The 21,568-nt window shown below is 36.7% G+C and overlaps 1 protein-coding gene across 1 annotated transcript; it reads left to right on the top strand.

Annotated features, from left to right (window-relative positions):
* Window positions 1-4,977: 4,977 nt before the first annotated feature.
* Window positions 4,978-20,463, top strand: LOC113235799. The gene is made up of 3 exons (XM_026471704.1): window positions 4,978-5,042; window positions 14,999-15,504; window positions 17,489-20,463. Exons 1-3 carry the CDS (start codon window positions 4,989-4,991, stop codon window positions 17,940-17,942), a joined length of 1,014 nt encoding a protein of 337 aa, XP_026327489.1. The 5' UTR covers window positions 4,978-4,988; the 3' UTR covers window positions 17,943-20,463.
* The last annotated feature ends 1,105 nt before the right edge of the window (window positions 20,464-21,568 follow it).

Below are 21,568 nucleotides of genomic sequence, written 5' to 3'. Positions count from 1 at the left end.
AGTACACCTTTAATTAGATATTTAAGAAGAATTAAGGCAATCACATTAGCGATGAATCAAAAAAGAGAATTGAATATCTCTACAGTGCACAAGGACAACAATAACTATGCAACAATTAAGACTAGTAGTATAGCAATTAATTAGTTTGGAGAAAGACATGATACTCAAATTATAAACAAAAGTTTTGATCTTTAGATCTTAGACGAAACATACAATAACAAAGGAAAGGATGGACAATAACAAAAAGTGTGGAAAGAACATAAAAGTAGCAAAGAATAAAAAATAATGGGAAATAATAGAAGCGAAAGAATGCAAACATTTAAAAGAAAGTAAAGGATAAGAAAATAGAAAAAAATGCAAAACTAAAAAGAAAGGAATAAATAATAGACAGAGATGGAGGCGATGAAATGAGAACACCAGGATATGGATGAGGTAACACATGGGTAACAAGGACAAGTCAGTACTTATCGAGTTTTCGCAATTGAAATGAAACTATTTTTCCGGATTTAAATCGCGTTTATTTGTTTTTTTTAAACAACGTTTCGGGCCCTTGGCGGGTGTCAAAGTCATGGAGCAAACCGTGATTTATTTAGCGATTGTAAAATAAAAGCCCCATGTACCTGTAATTTCACCTGCTCCCTTACCCTTCCAAACCGGAACGCAGTAATGCTCACATTGAGGCTTGGCGGCGGAAATAGTGGCAAGTAGTAAGGTGGCAGTACTTTTCTGGACGATTTATTCTACCTTATAAAATTTTATGCTATTAATTAAAAAGTGACTTATAAAAAGGTAGTCATAAAATTAGTTGGCATGTCCCTTGCAACACTAATTAATGTTACTTAAAAATTTCAATCCAACTCCAAAATCCAACTGGGTAAATAACTATTCTGTAGTCGTGTGAAGGCGTCTATATTGTTTATTTTAGACAAAAACGTTAACCGTCTTTCGTTATGGCGGCCGAAACTAAATTTTATTTATTTGGACAGTTCTAAAATGTAATAAGAATGTTACGGGGATTATTATTGAATTGGATTTCGATGTAAATTGGAAAACCTGCGAGGTTGCACTTCAGCGAAGGTCACTCCAGGGAGCGTCCAAACACACCGTAGGTGGGAACTCCAACATATCAACGTAGACTTTTTATCAAGGGACATTTCAAATTTCTAATGTCGATATGTCGTATGCCAATTCTAATCCCAACGTCCCATTATATAGCTCATGGTGTTTGAGCTGTAATATTATACAGGATTATTTGTAAAATATTAACAACCTCCTAGGACTTTATTACTAACATCATAAACAACAACGTGTGTTCCATGAATGTGTGTTTATAAAACAATAAATGTAAAAAAAAAAAATCTTTTAATTGCCTTTCCTATTTTCTATTAAATCATTTAAAAGGATTGTTTTCATCATTTTTGATTCTTTGCCTATTTTATTTTACAAATAACCCAGTATATAACGCTAACGAGAAACGAAGATTAGGATTTCTGTCACCTCAAAATAATAATTATGAATTTAGCTTGTCCATTAAAGCCTTGACACGAGCGATAGCAAACTTATGTATGATCAACTATGGCAGTTCAACGTCTATTGAGTGTTGTCTTTCCAATAATTATAATTTTTATTTCAAGGTATTTTGCAAAGCTATCTGCAAGGCTATTTTGTAATTATCAAGTCATACATTATAGCTTGTAAACCTATTTTCAAGATATTCGCAATAAATTTAAGTGTACCAATCAATTGAAAAAAGAAAGCCGCTTGGAGTGTTCTAGATTATGCCACGTAAAAACTCGAAAGCCTAGGATTAGACTTGTACTGAGTAAATGATAGTTATTCATATGTCACGAGTGATTAAGACTATCATAGAATGTTAACGATACACGAATCATCCAGAAAATTATCGACGACAAAATAATATTTATCTATAAAATTGTCTACAACAAAGAAAGACTTATCCAAAAAATTATCGATGATAAAGAAGTATTTATGCAAACAATTATCGACGATAAAGAAAATTCATCCAAAAAAATTATGACAATGGAGAAATGATACCGATGATTCGGTATCATTCCTCCGGTACATAATGCGTGTGGCTCGAGAAGAGTTGAAAAAGGCATTTTGTATAAAACAAACTACAGCCGGTAGCGGCTGGATGTGGGCGACACAGGACCGGGAGAGTTGGCATACTCAAGGGGGATGCTTTGGTCCAATAGTGGATGCGTATAGGCTGATGATGATGTTGATCATGTACAACACAAAAACTGACAACTTAATAAAAAAATCGATAAAGTCTGTCGCCTATGCCGCACGAAATTTGTATTTGTGGAACCTTTTTATAAAAAAAGTTATAATTATGTTTTTTTTTAATATATGTGGCCAAGCGTATGTCTGTTATACGCTTGGCCACAGTCTCGCCTGATGTTAAGCAACGAGTGATCGACAACGCGTCTCGCGTTTGCCTAAAAAATAACTATTTACTCTAGCCTTGAATAGCCCCAAATTATACTTTTTGGGAAATACGAATGCCATATTCCATTCCTTTGACCTATGCATCAGAAAGGAGGAAGCAAAGCGCTTAGTGCGACTAGGTGGTACATAAACGACACAAGGATGGAGTGTTCCGAAGCAGGAACGGTGAGGTTGGAACTAAATTGAAAAGTTTCTGCGCACACTCCCCGAAATGCATCTGATAGAAATATTTACCTGTGTTCTATTTTTCATGTAGTAAAGGATGAGGTAAGTAAATTTGAGATATTGATTTTGATAGGAATGTTGTATTATGAGATTGCGAGTGCTGTAAGCACTCGAAATATATATAGCAAGGAACTATGTGGTAATAGTAATATAGCGTTACATGGTGCCGTTATGCAGGCCTTACGCTACACAAGCTCAGGAACTGTAGAGTCAAATGAGACTACTTCACCTTTCATACCGGAGCATTGACATGATAAACTTATACATCATTTTTATATTGTAGATTTTAACAAATATAATTGTTGACATATAGTACGCTACAAAACACATTATATATATGTGTGATTATATACAGCTGGTTCCCGCGACGGGTTTGCGTAGAATAAGATCTTCGAGTAGCCTACTATACTATACTAATTTTCATAATTTTATTCGTTGTCCATATAAACTTTCATCCTTTATTTCACCCCCTTTAAAATTTATTTTTGTGACAAAAATAGCCTATGACATTCTCCTATGTTCTATCTATCTCTATACCAAGATTTATCAATATTGGTTCAGCGGTTTGGACGCGGAAACGTAACAGACTGAGTTACTTTCGTATTTATGATATTAGTTTGGATTTTATAATTTTATCAACTAGGTCTTGACTCTTTTTATTCGGCTATTTCAATAATTTTCAGTTTTGTTGCTTCATTACTTATTTGCAAATGGTTTCTATAAATAAATGATACAATCGTTCAATCACTCTCTTAAGTGAGTTGAGAACGTTTTAGAGTTCCGTACCTAAGAAGATGAAATGGTTTAAAAAATTACTCACAAGTCTGCCGCTCACAGGCATTTCTCACAAAAGCAACTTTACAGCTGCATAATAGCTGAGCTACAAATTTTCCATGATTATTTTTTTTATTATTATAATATTTATGATTATTCATAAATATTATTTAGAAAATTGTATGAGCCACATAGAGAGCTAACCAAAACTATAACGACATAAAACCATTGCGAAATATTTTATGGTAAGATTTATTCCCATCTGGTCCCCAAAAGTGATCCACCGCCAATTTAAAATTGCAACTGATCCCCTCTATATGTTACAACTCCCAACGGATCCCTTATATCCCTCGTATTCCCTTGAATCATTGTATTTGCGAGATAAGTACAGTCAAAAGAAGTTTTGAAATCAAATATTAATTTATTGACGATATATGATCAAATGTTACAATTATCACAGACAATAATTTTTTTTGATATTGGCGTATTGCAAATCACATGTAACATAAATCAGTCATGAGCAATATTTAAAATCTAGTTTAATATACAATGATATACATTTTCTTGATGAGATGGATAGATTTTCTTGTCGACTGTATCATAGTACCTACCAAAAATAAACTTGGAAGTACCAGGGTATCAGGTGGGAATAAAATATTAATATTTATTCTTGATCCACTGCATTGGGGATCCGATGGGAATAGAAAATAATTTAAAATAAAACGATCCCCCAGGGGATCGGTTTTAGGGATGATAAGATGGGAATAAGTCTATGGTAAACAGGTAAGTAGTCATATAGGTTTTAGTACCAGTAGAGCTGGTGAAATTAGAGGCACATACGACTTGATTGCCCCGTCACTTGGTATCATAAAAAGGTAATATTCGAGTTTCAGAGTTATCTCTGAAAAGTGAATAATTGATATATAGTTTTAAAGTTAGGTAATGATGTATTTGCGTGTGATGCACTTTGGTGTCATGGTTTACTGGGCTGCGATCGCTCACCATATAAACACCTTATAAAGCTCACCATATAAACTAGCACTGTTTAACTTCTCTCGGTCTACAGTATTTATGATAAGTCATGGTTATTTCAGCACAAACTGTAGTCTAGTTACATCCAATTTTTTAGTTCTCAGTTTTCACAGTTTTTGTTTGTTTTTCTCACAGTATTTGTTTTTCTCGCATTATGTGTTTCATATTAATGCTTATATTAATAATGTATGTTCTATGTATTGTATTTGTACTGAATAAACGTGTTATCATCTATCTATGTACGCAATAACAATTATATATCGTGTTTGTGAAATAATTTTTGTTTGGCGAATCATTCCGAATCTGAGAGTAACGTTCGTGTTTAACTAATATTTGATAAGTTACGCAATATCTTGTTAACGTTTTATAGCATTCACAATCAAATAGGAATAAAGTAATCGAAATAACAGTAAAATTACCCAGAGTTTGCACAGAGATGGAAGAAAATGTTAACTTGAGTTTAGATAAACTATATTCCAAATGATATGTGTGGTCCAACCAAAGTTTTCTTCTGTTTCTTAGTACTAAAAACTACATTAGTAAGTTTGTTTTGAAATATTTTCTCCATTTCTAACCGGTTTTATTCTAGACTTGTTTCATGAGTTATTGGCTAGAACGAACAAACCAAGGAAACACTAAGTTTGTGACTTAAAAAAATACTGAGATAATCTTACGACCATATAATATATTAGGGGTTAAAGTATGAAATTGCCGTTTTATTGCAATAGGTTCTTTGAATTTTCATAGAATCTTCATGGTTTGAGGTTTTCGAATGAAACTTTTTTCAAATGGTTTCTGTGATTTTTTTTTTAAATTTGAAACATTTGAATATCGAATTTCAATTGTTTTTGTTATTCAATTTAGACAAGAAAGATGGATACTACGAAAATTCGAGTGATTTTTGAATACGAGTTCCGACGCGGAACTAACGCGGCAGAAACAGCCCGCAATATCAATGCTGCGTTTGGAGAGGGGTCTACTAATGAACGCACCATGCGATTTTGGTTTAAATGCTTTCGTGATGGAAATTTCGACTTAAAGAACGAGCCACGAGGAAGACCGCCCACACAGGTGAATAACGATGAATTAAGAGAGATAGTGGAAGCCGATCCTAGTCAAACTACCCAGGAATTAGCGGCATGGTTTAACGTTACCTTACCCACAATATTGACTCACTTGCGTCAAATCAATAAAATAAAAAAATACGAAAAATGGGTGCCTCATGATTTGACTGATCTGCAGAAAGAAACGCGTGTTGAAACTTGTGTTGCCTTGTTGAACCGGTACAGAAATGAAGGAATATTGGATCGAATTGTAACATGTGATGAAAAGTGGATTCTTTATGATAACCGGAAAAGAAAAATGCAATGGCTGACCCCAGGTCAAATGCCACAACAGTGTCCTAAAGCAAAACTTACCAATGAAAAGGTAATGGTAACTGTTTGGTGGTCTCAGCATGGTGTTATTCACTATAGTTTTCTCCGATCTGGTCAAGCAATAACGGCAGATGTCTATTGTGCCGAACCCCGAACCATGTTGACAAAACTAGCAGTAAAACAGCCCCGACTCATGAATCGATCTTCACCATTATTGCTCCACGACAACGCGAGACCTCACACAGCACGAGAAACCATTTTGACCCTTCAGGAACTGCAGTTAGAAACCATTCGTCATCCTCCGTATTCACCAGACCTTGCTCCAACGGACTACCATTTTTTTCGTGATTTGGACAATTATCTACGTGACAAGAATATTCTTCCCAGGAGGCAGTACAAAATGCTTTCACACAGTTTGTGCAGTCTAGATCGTCGGAGTTCTATCGCAAAGGCATTAATAACATTCCCATTAGATGGCAGCAATGTATAGATAATAATGGCAACTATTTTGATTAAATAAATTTGTTAAAAATTTAAAAAATAAACAATTTAGATTTTCAGTACAAATCGGCAATTTCATACTTTAACCCCTATTATTAATAGGAATTCTGTCACCACTTTTGTTCTCTCTTTTTATTAATTTTCTTTCTTTCTCATTTAACTGCTCTTACCATTTTTATTTATTACAACTATATAAAGATGAACCACAACTCGCATTAAATTGAGCAGAATAGTCTTAATATTACAGTGTATTATACAAAGAAAAAAGAACAAACTGAATACAACGATAAAATATGACAACCAGAATAAAAAATATAAATCCTAAATGTAAAGGTTTAGTGTAATATAAATTTTTGCAATTAATGCTACGAATACTGTAGTTTACTTGCTAAGGATTGCCTTGCGGAGACCGGTTATCGAGTCCGAGAAAATATCTACTGCTGCACTATACTCATTGTGTAGTCTGGACAGACGGCTGATGATGATTTTTATGGTGATGACTTGCAGATTTACATGCAGGCATCTGCTAATGACGTTAATTCAGCGATTTCTCTGAATAACCGCGATCTACAAAGCGTTAGTGCGTGGTCAACTAATTTTGGGATATCTGTCAATCATTTGAAATGTCAAGCTATTATCGTAGGTGGATCTAAACAAGATCCACCATTGACCATATCCAATCCATAGATATCCAAGATTGACCATAGTTCGCTCCATCATGTAGTGTATGAAAACTCGTCTGTTCCACTCAGCGTTAGTGTTAGAAATCTTGGCCTCTACATTGACTCTACACTAAGTTGGTCCTCACAGGTGTCCGAGGTTAGTCGTAGGGTTATTTCTTCTTTACGTTTTCTCAACCGCTTTCGGAATTTTCTTCCTATTCGTACTAGATCTTACTTGTCACCTCCCTGATATTCCCACTCCTTAATCATGCTGATGTCTGTTACCCTGATCTCAATGAAAATCTATTAGATAAGTTGGAGCGCCTTCTCAATAATGCTATCCGTTTCATCTTCTGCTTGCGCAAATTGGATCATGTTTCTTCTTTCAAGTCTCAACTTAAATGGCTACCTATTCGTTAACGTCGGCAGAAGAGAGTCTTCTGCACGTTGTACTCTATTCTTTTCAATCCTCACTATCCAGAAAGAATACTTAAAATGAAAATTTCAATATCTCGGGGACTCTCACAACCTCCCTCTTCGATCCATGAATTTACTCTCACTCACTGTACCTCTCTTTCATTCTGGCTTCATGTAGGACTCCTCCATTCTCCAATCGATACGTCTCTGGAATGCTCTCCCAGATTCCACCAGAAGGTCTCCCAGTATATTCTTTCGAAAGGATTTTCATGAGCATCCTTTAAATTGTTTGTCACAATAATAACCATCATCATATTCTGTATATATATTCATATTATGTATATGATTGTGTTGGGTTATATGTACGAATGTATTAGGTTCGTCTGTTATAAATAATAATATGTAATATATAATTTATTAATATAATAATTCGCCGCGTTCGTGAATTTAGTTTTTCTTAAATGTTGACTGGTAGAGAATGCTTTTAGCATTACGTACCTTTTATACCATCATGTCTTGTGGTCAATAAAGTTTTAATAAATAAATATATTTAAAATTTCTTTCGTCAAACGACAATCGATGATATTTGTTATCTCAAATGAAAGAGCTTCGGATTGAGAATGTAACTTTATTGCGGGTAGTTCAGGCTCAATTTACATTGCTGCAGAACGGAACGGAAGCAAATTTTTTTTACAGAATACTACATAACATTTATGTCAACAAAAACATTCAAACATACAAAAAAATTCTGTAACGTACGAACGTTATTTTGGCTCGTATCTACGAGCCAAAATACAGGTCGAGCATCTTCTGAAGTTGAGTAAGCGTAGAGGAGTAAGTTAAAGATATATTTTCTAAACCATCTTCCTGATGAATTAGATGTTATTGAGATAGCCCACATTTCTAGAAAGCCATCAGTATATACAACGTCTTTGTAGTACATCCATGTGAAATACGATGATTAGTTACGCAGTAACAATGAAATAAGTTAAAAAACATTTTTGAACTTTAAAACTTTCTATACCATTAAACGTTTGCTAATTTGGGAAATGTTTTACATAATTATTATTTAAGTAAGGATTCAATTTAGCTACGTGTACTTCGATGTGAGAGCACGATAAATAAGTATCTGATTCAAATTACTTTATTACTTCAATCAACTCACATGAACACGCTGAAAATGAATATACAGGGTGTAAATTTGAGACGGGGCAGCAAGGCCGGTTACCTTAATCGTTGTAGTTACAAAAAAACGGTTCTAGAAGACTATCCATGAATTTTGAAGATATATTGATTGGCATTCACAGATTTTGAAAAAAATGGTACAGTCAGCAAGATAAAAGGCAATTTATATAAAACTTTTTTTATGTCATTCGATCCGGTCTCTGGTAAGGATCAATAGTCTCTATGTAGTCTCTATGGGACCAACTGTGGTAAGAATACTCGAAATGTCAGAAATCGCAAAAAACTTTTTACCATACATTTTGTAGGGACATATCTAGTCATCACTTCCTCTAGGTAGTTAAGGAAATTAACAAATTGTATACGTATCATGTATTTCAAAATAAAAACAATAAAGAAAAGCAAAATAACACAAAAAATCTATGATAGTGCTAGAATTGATTGCCGCCTTGGCGGATGCATCGATTCGCTCTCTTCCGCAAAGAGCAAGTAGCGGCTGAAATTTTACTCGAATTCATTTGTTTCCACATTTGAGAACATTTTGATTAAAAATTGTATTAAAAGTGACAATTCTCTATTAACAAAACAAAACAAAGCTGTTCGAAATTCAAAAAATAATGTTGTGATTATAATAATATTGTGGTTTTACTTAATTCTTATTTGTAGACTAATTTATTAGTTTCCTTAACTACCTAGAATAATTGATTACTAAATATATCCCTGCAAAAAAAAAACAAAGTATATGCGATTTCTGACATTTCGAGTACTCTTACCTCAGTTTGTCCCATGGAGACTATTGATCCTTACCAGAGACTGGATCGAATGGCATAAAAAAAAGTTTTGTATAAATTGCCTTTTATCTTGTTGACTGTACCGTTTTTTTTAAATCTGTGAATGCCAATCCAAATATCTTCAAAATTCATGGATAGTCTTCTAGAAACGTTTTCCTGTACGTACAACGATTAAGGTAGGTGGCCTTGCTGCCCCGTCTCAAATTTACAACCTGTATTGTATATATGTAAACACTTTATTGTACAACAAAAACAAAATTACAGTCTTTTTAACAAACAAATAGAACGTTGTTGTACAAAGTTTAACCCATAAAGGGATTTCTTCCAGCTAACCTTTGAATAATTGAAAGGAAAGTTGGTTCCTGAGTCGGCAATAAAATCTTATAAATCATAAAATTGAATGTAACATTCAACTACTCAATAATTAAATAATAAATTTATTATATCAAATTTATTTTACCTATGTATTCGTGTGATATAATAATATTATTATTATATAATATTATTATATACTATATAATATTATTATTAAATAATATTATTATATCGCACGAATACATAATATTAAGAAAATGATGATACACTAATACGTATATAAATATAATGTAATTCGTTATCCCACCTAACATCAGAGATATTAATGGCTAAAATCGGTTATATGGAGATGATATGGTATGGTATAACGGGCTGGTGTTCAACAGCCCGTTATACCTGACCATTGGACGTCCAGACGCCTATTTTGTGACTCCCTCTCTTTTTAACAAAATGTTAATAAATATCTAATGTGACGTCATTAAGGTTGTGACGGTTGTGGTGTACACCTTTCCTGTACGTCTGGTGCATCTTGGGCTACAATCACCTTAGGCCGATTGACAAAGTTTTTCACCACGATTACAAGCATTATAGTGTATGTCATCGATACGATAAGATGTTTCTGAATCTAAAGTGTACGTTACACAACTAACATGAAGTTCATTATTCTATGTGCAATCTCGTTTCAAAGGTTCGCTTCCTACGGCAATGTAAATTGAACCTAAGTATGAAGACGTTATATTACAGCACGAAGGCGTTGTCACGAAAAGAAACCCAGTGAGTGGCGTAATAAACCCTTAGGGCGCATTTATTTGACACCAATTTAATCGCGCTCACCCCGCGCGGCCGCCGGCAAGCGACTGCGTGCGTTTAACTCTCATGGCACAATACGTTATATTTATTTACGTTTTAACTCAAATGACCGTCCCGGACGCTGACGTTGACGTGTATTATTCAAAGGAATTTAAATGTTGTAGCCTAGTAAATAGAATTCAGATTCGCCATTAATGTACATGAAGGCGTGGTAACTGGGCGGTTGCCGCGCGGCGGCCGCGCGAAAACTTTCGCGTCTTGTAAGGCGAATAACACAATGCACCGCGCGACGTGAAGGTGCGCGAGACGTGGAATCACGCGCGCGGTGGCAGAGACGCAGATCTGCGTCAACGCACGGTTTAATTTGCGCGGGGGCAGCGGTCTAACGGCCCCGCGCCACTTAAAATACTCGCTTTGTGGTTGATCGCCGTAGTGATTGTACATGTAGCTGAGATTCTTCTTTAACCAGAGTGGTTAATAATACAGAACTCATCAGGACGTTGTAGTTATACTGTCTATTTGGTTTTTGTTTACTTAAATAAAAAGACACCGAAGATTTTGGATGCATTACTTTTTACGAACCACATCGATAAATGGATCATTTCAACTTCAATACAAAGATTCCAGAAAATATGAAGATTATTATTTTTCAACTACACACGATGTCAACTGAATCCTTTGATTATTTCGTAGGGAGAATCCGAACGACATTTACTGGAATAGATACAAATTTTCGTCGATTTTCAATAGCAAATATAAATTTATCGACGTCGAGATCCATTGTAGAAAACTGAACACGTCCTTACGCTTAAAAATCTGCGCGGTAATGCGAAGCGCAGTGTGCCATATTCTGCGGTTCGCCGTGTCTCTCGGCGCGGGGGCGCGCTAGAACGGCGCGGGGGCGCGCTAGAACGGCGCGGGGGCGCGCTAGAACGGCGCGCGCCGCGCTCCTCAGTGTGTTGGACGGCGCGTGTTTTCCGTACAAACTGGGGTACTCCAGTACAACGTTAAAAAACGCAGCTCCGCGCTCTGTCGCGGGTCGCGGTGCAGTGTATTAATCGCCTTATTGGGCGCTTAAGCGTAAACGCGCAGTGAGCGCGTGCGGGTAGGACGCATGTCGAGTCGCGAGCTCGGCGGGTGGAATTTAGTGTATTTATATGGACGGCAACACAACATGCGCGGTTGCGGGTCGGGGGATATGTCGCCCGCCACCACAGACTTTGCTGATGTAGCGGCTTTTCCATTCGTCGTAATCATAGATATAGAAAAAAAGGTATGGTATGTCGCCTCGATATGGTCAAAACGGTGACACGCCTACAAACATCGTCACAGTGACATGGCGATCGTTGTACATGCAAGGTCTCTCGTAAAACACCTTTTAAAAATTGAATTGAAAATTTTTAAAACCAGTGAGATAACATTCCACCGGCTATTTCCTTTTTTAGGTACTATTTCTATTATTATTCAATATTTTCATTTTGTCTCCATAGAAATTTATAGACTCAAATATAGTGATGTTCAATTATGAAGACATGTTTATCGACAGTAAATTTTTACTGAAATGTTTGAATTCCTTACTATGATTTTTGTAATTAAAGTCCCTAAAATATCGAAGCGAAAAGCATTCACGTTAAATTGATTTCTTTTATTTTATTATTATTATTATTACTAAACATTTAAGTTCGAGTAACTTTAACACAATTCATATTTCGGACAACCGTTTCAATTTCATGTCAATTTGAATGTTGCTGTTGCTTGAAAAAAAATTATGTGTTTTGGATATTTAAGATATTTAAATTCCATTACACTCGTAGATTAAACGTAGAGTATTTTTAATTTTTAAGTTTTTCAAATGAGTTGAAAATAAAAGAAGGTTGGATTGAAGCGATCGCTCACTCGCCATATTTTTTATATTATTCTTATAATACTGACACTGGTCCAAGCCTAGTGGCCGCCGTTAAGAAAATAATAATATTTATATTAATGTATTAATTTAATAATACACCAGTACCAGTGTAGATACAGTATGAAAAATGGAACATTTTTTTTAATATGAAAAACAGCCACATGGTTTCCAACTATAGATTAGGTAGGATCACATCACTCGTTGAGTTAATAAGGATAACAATTCACGGAGCGGTTTCCACCCGCGCCCGCCGGTGCTGCTAGACAGCGGTTTTATTTCGATACTCACGACCCTGCAAGTTTATGCGGGCACGTAGCTGCCGCGGTTGCGGGCATGAAAGCGTTGCGATTGCGGAACGGACCGCGAAGTTAGTGGGAGTTAATTGCATGTCGAACAATGAGTTTCAGCGCCATCTAACGTCTAACTAGTATATAATAGCTAACTATTACATAGTTAGCTATTATATACTAGTAGTATTTTTACTAAAACGCCACCTATTGGTGAATGGCTGAACCAGGATGAAAAAATACTGAAGTATTGTAATAGAACTCTTATTCAAGTGACTGTAAGTTTAATTTTGTTAAATTTTAAAATTGTTTTACGTCGTTTTAAACTCTACCCAATGAAAATCTTTAAGTTATGGTAGTAGATAATAGAGCGTCAAGTTTGAATTGCAAACAAGCTAAAAAGTGGCGACATCGGCACCCGATCTTACATAGCGTCCTTACATATCTCCCATTTTTTTCTATATCTATGGTCGTAATACGGGTATTCCCTGACAGGCAGTCACACTGACGCGTACGCTACTCGGGCGCGGCGCCTGGGGTGCGGTTCGAAATATGTAACAACAAATGACATTTTTTAGTCGATATAACGTTCAACAGATATAATTAATTTATGGTATACAGACATTTGACATATTTTTGCATGATATAAAGGTCACTAGGTACATAATGTTCATTTTATATAAACACTTCAGATAGAACAGTCGCTGAATATAATGTATTATTAATATAATTCTAGTGGTGTTTAGGTGCAATGGTGAATGAACCGAATTTGTTTGCATTTCCTAGTTGGTTCGACCTCCTCCTTTGGGTTTAGATTAGGTTAGTATATTACAAAGCTGCAGGAGCCGAGCGAGCGCAGGGAACGTGCCGCGGCAGCGACCGTAGATTGCCAGAACCGAATTTGTTTGCATTTGCTAGTTGGTTCGACTTCTGCCTGTGGGTTTAGGTTAGGTTAGTATATAACAAAGTGCCAGAACCGAATTTGTTTGCATTTGCTAGTTGGTTCGACCTCTGCCTGTGGGTTTAGGTTAGGTTAATATATGACAAAGCTACACGAGCCGAGCGAGCGCAGGGAACGTGACGCGGCAGGGGCCATAGATTACCAGAACTGAATTAGTTTGCATTTACTAGTTGGTTCGACCTCATCCTGTGGGTTTAGGTTAGGATAGTATATGCAATCAAATATTCTGCTTAAAAATTTAATAGTATATTTTATAACACAAAAAGCATTTAAATAATTATATTTTGCGATTGTACATTTAATGAAATAAAAAAAACCTTATTAACATAATATAGAGCGCTTCAACTATGCGTAAAATGAAATATTGTATTATTTAATACATTATACTGGTAGTACTTATACCATTTGTTCATTATGTCACTTAATCATTATATCTAATATTTGTTTTACTGAAGGTTTATTATACACATTGAAATTATGCCTTTTGTTGTTATACCTTTTATTGATTATATACAGTGAGTGATTATATCCTTAGAAATTATATCAAATGTTGTTATACAAAGTGAAAATAGATTATTTGTTATGTCTTCCATTACACACCCGTCCACGGTACCCGCAAGACAGGGTTTCCGAGTGCGGGGATATGTTGAGTGTGTGCGTTATTATTATTATTATACATATCTATTTTAGAGTCTCGTCTCTCCCGTGGCTGAAAAGATTAATTTTGAATTTTATTATTACATAATATAGTATATAATAATAATATTCTTTACAATCAATAGGTAAAATTCGTTTTGCAAATAAGATTTAATTCCGCCTTTACCTTTCCATCATCGGAGGACTACGCGTAAGCTGGTCTTCGTCCTGTATGTTGTGGATATTCCAAAGCTTCATACGAAGCGTTTCGCTTCCACATCTATATGGCGAACGGCTATGGAGCCGAATTTCCTGCCTGTAAACTTGTTCCTTGAACTGGGCCTTTTCATGGCAAAAGTGAATAGGCGTTATTTAGGTGTACATGCTCCATCGTCGACCTCATCGTCACTTTCCATCAGGTGATATTTTTTAATGCAAAAAAAAAACGAAAAACTTGCTTAGCTCGCCATATTTGCTTAGTTGAAGTTAAAGTTCGTTAATAAATCTTAACCTTAGTGTAACTTGTTCAGATGTTTTTATTTTAAAATGTTGATTATCTTAGAATCTTTGTACGAAATCAAGTATTGCTTATTAAGTTTTCAGGTACGACGTGATTGAGTAATTAAACATTATTTATACGACACATTTCAGAACCATCACTGGATTTATGGGTCTCCTGAATACGATTTTAATTCTACCTTCATTGGGTATCTCGAATTTACAAAGTATGTAACGTCTGAAATTATTAGAGAAAATAAATTAAATAGATCTAAAATACGCATGGATGGCACTAACTTTATGAATACCTTAGCAATGAATCAATTTGGAGAATTAAAATATACGAAAGGTCGAAGAGCAAAAAGAGAACTAAGAAACAAGTTTCCTCTCTCAAGGTGGGGAAAAATATTAATTATGGAGAAAATAATGAGAGGCGATTACGACGATGACGGCGGTAGAGACTATGATGATGATAATGATGACACTACGAACCCAACGGAGGAAACAAACGTGACAACAAACACGAAAGAGACAACGGAAACTTCAGTCACGAATGCAACAAACACGGATGAAATTGAGATTATGACAACAAGCACGCCAGAGACAACGGAAATTACTACAGAAACGACAACCACAAAAACAAAAAGAACATTTCCAAGGTATCGCACAAGTCGACGTTATGAATTGAATACTTTTGAACTCAGCGCTTTTCTAATATTATATATTTGTTACGGGCAACTTGATAAACGCGGTCACTATGTATAATGGCCGGATTTTTTTATGATATCAAATGACGGGACAAACAAGTCGTAAGCTAAGCGGTGAGGGACACTGTATTAATAATGATTGCATTAAATGGGTATAGTAATTCAAATTGCATGATTAATCAGGTCTTTATGAATAATGACCAGCTTGTCCTGTCAAAGTAGTAAAACAAATGATCTGTACTTTTTTGGTTGGGTTAGGCTAGGTTATTGTCTGCTAACAGTAGGGACACCTTTTTTTTTGATAATCCGGGGGAATCTGCTTACAGATACCCCGGCCCCGCGGGGCTACCTACACCCTACTTTTGCCAAGTGATAAATTTTCGAAAATTCAAACCCCAATTTATCAAATAGTCTGCGGGCTGTCGGATCAAGTTAATTTTTTAAAATTAAAATTTATCAATATATAGTCTATGCTCTTTGTATATTGAATAATGACCGGTCCGTATTGATAATACATGATCAATCAGATTACAGGTAAGGTTATGCTTTTGATTTAAGAAATGCTCTGTACCGCTTAGCACAAATTCTTCCGTTAGTTACTTCCTCGCTCCAGGCTTTTCATCTATCGTTTTTTCTATATGGCCAGTGTCGAGCAAAAGACATTTTTGTAGACTTAGTCATATTAACGACATCTTTGCAAAATCAATATAGTTCTCGGCAGCTTAAATTTAAATAATAACTTAGCTCCGTATGACAATACTACCGTGTCAAACCACTTTAATGTCAAAATCAGCATTTTGAAAAAAAAAACATTTTTTTCAAATTTTTGCGGTTAATAAAATAAAAAGATACATTTTACTTACTTTGCATACATTAGATATTATAGAATTATGAACACTCATTATAATTTTACTTCGCAAAATAAGGTATCTCTATTGTAAAATTAATAATACTTCTTTTTCCCTTGATAAAAGCCGAAAGATTTGCAGTAATCGTTATTATTAATCATTGATACCGGAAACCTCTTAACACGGATGTCAACCAACTAAAATAGTATCTTTATATCTAGTGTTCTTTTCCGCGTTTGTGTAAATAGTTCATGTTTTAATTGAATCAAATTTTGACATTATTTTTTTGTTTATGTTTTTGTTTCGTAATTATTGGTTTATGTTTTAAGTTGAATGTTTTGATTATCATTTGTTTTTCTTCTGACTTGTTTCGTTTTTTTCTTTTGCGGTGTCGTTGTGGTACACAAGTATGTAAAATGTATTTTCTTCTTTCTTTTTCTTTCTTCATTTTTTCTGATCTAAAATAGTGTATTTTTTAAACAAACCAACACGTTCAGGCTCTTTACAAATACCAAGGACAATAGTTATCTGTTATGCAAGGCTGCAAAATTGTTGTTTGACGCGAGTGCTTGTATTGAAACCTGAGCAAACGAAGGAAGCCAAGATTGAATCACGAGTGAAGCGAGAGGTTCAAAAGTAGATTTCGCTCAGAAATCTACTTTTGAACCTCTCGCTTCACTCGTAGCGAGGGTTTCAAGGCACGAGACGCAAGACAAGTTTGCTGCCGAGCGAAACACACAACTTTTCACCGCACTATAGCGAGGAAAATGGTATCCATTTATAATCCGTTTTTTTAATTAAAAGAAAAAGTTTACTTAATTAGTTATCATTGTCAATTTAATGTCAACAATAATAAGAATAAAATATACCAATGGATTTATATTACATAAATAAATAATGTACGACAAATCGCGTAATTGAAGGTGTCATTATCATTTTTTTTTATCGAAAGAAAAAGTTAGGTGCACTACAGTTCATCGTTAAGTTCGAGTTTCAAAAATCTTTTCCACGCTAGCGTGCAAAAACGCTTTTGCGCACAGATTTGAAATGAGAATCTTATAATATAATAAGTAATCTTTTTTTTTTAGGCAATTGCTTGGCTGTTATGATGTTATAAAGCCATGCATTAGTGTTTGCCACGCAATTTTCAGGACTTTCTGCAATGAATTTGGCTGTACCGACAAATTGAAAATTAATCATAAGTTAGATTGTACCAGATTATGTTATAAACAATTTCGAAATGCACGTATCACAAAATCTCGTAAATCGACTGTTAGAAGAGCGTTGGAGTCACTGAGACTGGACAATAATAATAGGGATGGTTATTACGACTATGATGTAGAAGAATCAACAAATCCGTACTCTTTGGATGATACATACTTTGAGTATTCAAAATCAGACGCACTTTTTTATCGAAAATCGGCCATTGAAGACGTTGAAGATTTTGTAACTGACAAAATGGATGACTACGACTTTGAATATCTGGGATATACTCCATATGATGAACATTTTCCTTTTGAGAAGTTAACAACACAATATTGATGAACAATTCTAAAGTTGGCAGACTAAAGGAGAGGCCACTTCTAGCTGCATGCAAAGCTAAAGCGCAGGCCACACGGCGAGCAAAGCTAAGCTAAGCTTTAGCTCACATAGCTGTGGCATGTTTTCATACATCTGCTGAAACCGTGAATTAAGCTAACTGAGCTAAGGTTGCATTGTTGGTTACATGCACCTACGAGAGCTTTTTTTTTATTAAAATAAAATAAATAAAATGACAGACACCTAAATGGTCCATAGATTGTTAGTAAACAAAACCCTTAATAACTATGTTAGTATAGTAATAATAATGAACAGCAGATACACTACTGTCGGCTCGATCACCGAGGCGCACGTGTAGCGGGCAGCTCGTTGAACCTGCCTAGCACAGCACTGTCCAGACATCGCGCGACAACTTGCAGGAGACTGTTGGCGCTTCCCCGCATTCTGCGTATTAATGAGCGCAAAAAAGCCGTCTTTGTGCGCAGCAGCAAACATACCTGACGCACTGCAGTGACGAGGAAACCCCACCATCAACCGGAACAGGTTGTTATACAATATGCGCAGGGCGCTGTACGATCTTTGTGTATAACGAGTCCATAGACTGCTGGTGTAGAACGTTTGGCAATATGCCTTGAAAAGCGTGACCTTGACATCAAGTGAACAACCAGCAAATCTCCGAGCCAGCATATTCCCCCTTACAGACAGCGCCATGCGTTTTTTTTTCTATATCGCTTTCATCTTTTAGATCTTCGTTCACAATGTGCCCAGGGTACTTAAACCGCGCAACTCTTTGCAATGGCGAACCATTGAGGTACACAGGAGGGACTGAGCCAGGAGGTCTGTTTCTGCCTTTAAATACCACGAGCTCACTCTTTTTGGAGTTGTACTTCAGACCATGTTTTTCAGCATAAGCCTCACAAATAGCCACTAATTTACGCAAACTGCCAACTGTGGGCCCCAGCAGCACCATGTCATCGGCGTAACTTATATTATTAAAGCATACATGCTCTGTGTGGCATCCGACATAGGTGCTGCCAAGCTCTCTGATTAGCTGGTCTACATAAATATTAAAGAGTCTAGGAGAGGTTAACCCCCCCTGCCTTACCTCGCACTCGAGTCTATATTGATCAGGTAATACATTGGCCCATTTTAAATTATTCGTCTGATTTTGGTACCAATACGACAAAATACTAACCAGTTCGGCAGGGACACCCGCCCTCTCGAGCTTTTCCTACAGTACATCGTACGACACAAGATCAAAAGCTTTAGAGAGGTCCAGGAAACAAGCGTACACGGGGGTCTTTCGATCTAGGTAGTATTTGCCAGTATCGCACTCTCAGTGGACAACCCCGCCCGGAAGCCAAGCTGGGCATCGTGTAGCCTGGTGTGTTCACCAAGACGACAGTCAAGCACACTATCAAACACCTTGGCTATCACAGTAGCAAGAGATATGGGTCTGTAATTTCCCTTGTCCGTTATATCTCCTGTCCCATTCTTTACAATCCGTACAACTACGGTTTGCATTAAATTTTGTGGTATGTACGAATGCCCTAGGCATAGGTTGAATAGCAAAGTTAATACTCGCGGAAGGTGTGCGCCCGGATGCTGCAGATGCTCGATGCTGAGCCCGTCGTGACCAGGCGACTTTCCTCTTTTCATAATACTAATATTTTCATAATAATTACCCGAGGGAATCTGCGTACAGATACCCTGGCCTTACGGGGGCATAACCGGGGTTATGTGGGACTGGGCTGAACCCTGAAGGGGAGCAACCCGACCGCACCAAAACCCCGGGGTGTTCCTCCTCTCCACTGCAGGCCGCCCAGCGCAGCCCTCCCTGAAAAGGGAGACACAACGGTCCCCTGACTCCAAATGTAAGGCTCGCCGAACGCCAGACGAGACTTGCATCTTGCAACTCCCCCGAGTCTGCTACCTAGGCCATGGCCATGGGGCCAGGACAACATCCCCTCAACTGTGATGTTCAGAGGATGCTCACACAGCCCCCGCGGCGGATCTGTTGGTAGGCTCCGCCGCAACACCTTACGTGCATCCACGTGGACTCTCCGTAGAGAGACCTTTGGAGCACCCACCCCACGGGCCAATCGCCCATATTCCGCCGCGGAGGACAGAACGAGCGACAACGACACAAGGAGACTCTTCCCCCGCGGCCCCACCGCCACTGCATCTGCACCCTAAGCGGTGCAGCCCCGCCAGAGTCGCGGAGGATAGGACGAGCGGCAACCCATTTTAGGGGGCAACTACATGAGCTAAGCTAACTTAACTTTAGCTCACGTAGCCGTGACATGTTTTCATAGATCTGTGAATTGAGAACCTCCTAACGTGAGCTTAAGTTAACTTAACTTCGCTCGCGGTGTGGCTTGCACTTAAGATAAGAAAATACGGGGTCTTAATGAAGTGCTGCCACTAAACGCTAGTCTTTGCCTGCACGGGGGTGAATGGCGATAGAGTTTACTTAACTCAGGATCGTTGGGTAGTGTTAGCCCACATAGTTCAGTTTGCTCGGTTAGATTAGAACAGATGTATGAAGACATGCTGCGGCTACATGTGCTAAGCTAACTTACCTTACTTTTGCTTTATACCTTACCAATCTCTCCGCATATTCCGGCATTATAAACAAGACCAATAAATCTAACATTTGGAAACGGGAATAAACGCGTTTACATACGAATCAGTCAGCCCGTGACCACGGCCAGTGCAACCTGGCCGAAACGTCGGGAAACTAATAAATATTTTTATGTATTAAACAAATTAAACATTTTTCTGCCAATTTAGAATTTATATTTCCCCTTTCCTTAAAATGAAGTATATATCGTCTTTGGATGCTACATTGATGTGCATCTGACAAGTTCTGGTCATTATTTTCAACCCATTTATACGTTCCACTGCTGGGCACGGGTCTCCTCTTAGGCGACGGTTTTAGGTCATAGTCCGCCACGCTGGCCCAATGAGTGTTGGGGACAACACACGTTTTCCGAGGCTTGTAGCCGTTCTTCGACATGCTGGTTTCGTCACGACGTTTTCATTCACCGAAAAGCTCATGGTAATTGATGATACAACGAGGTCAAATTACAGAACTAAACACTATTAATATTGGTAGTGACATACTAAAACGTATGCAAAATTGTAAATTTGATATGCCATGTGAGTGCTTTCCATTGGACTATTTAAAAAGACTTTATGATAAATTTAGAATATAGATACCATTCAATTAAAAGGCACAACAAATTATTGAAAAACAAAAATGATAAAAAAATATTTAGAATAAGCCATTTGCATTAAATAAAATATGCTCGCATATCATAAAGTTTTGTTTATTTAATTATATTCTCTTGTGCCAACCCTATCAAAATAAGTATAAATTTTGCACGCTGTTTAGATACTTTAGCTTTGTCTTTGTCTGTAAAATTTCATTTTACAATTTAAATAGTAATTTAGTAAACACTTCCATAGCGCGTTCTATTTTGATCCCAACGCCATCTAGCGCCATCTAGCGCCATCTAGCGGCAAGGCGAGGTTACTAGTATTTCTTATACGTGTTGATACAGTACTGTATTATTATTACTTTTTAAAAGTTTTCGTACACCGAAAATCAAAATCAAATGTCAATT

The sequence above is a fragment of the Hyposmocoma kahamanoa genome, unplaced genomic scaffold (genome assembly GCF_003589595.1).
Source record: "Hyposmocoma kahamanoa isolate Upper Pololo Valley unplaced genomic scaffold, ASM358959v1 88, whole genome shotgun sequence".
NCBI lineage: Eukaryota > Metazoa > Arthropoda > Insecta > Lepidoptera > Cosmopterigidae > Hyposmocoma > Hyposmocoma kahamanoa.
This window is presented reverse-complemented; position numbering and strand designations above follow the sequence as displayed.

Bases quoted from the DNA above. Each gene is read 5' to 3' on its own strand.
- LOC113235799 (XM_026471704.1), top strand. From the start codon at position 4,989: ATGTGTGGTCCAACCAAAGTTTTCTTCTGTTTCTTAGTACTAAAAACT. The intron at 5,043-14,998 runs GTAAGTTTGTTT...GACACATTTCAG, and splicing joins TAGTACTAAAAACTACATTA to AACCATCACTGGATTTATGG. The intron at 15,505-17,488 runs GTATCGCACAAG...TTTTTTTTTTAG, and splicing joins ACAAAAAGAACATTTCCAAG to GCAATTGCTTGGCTGTTATG.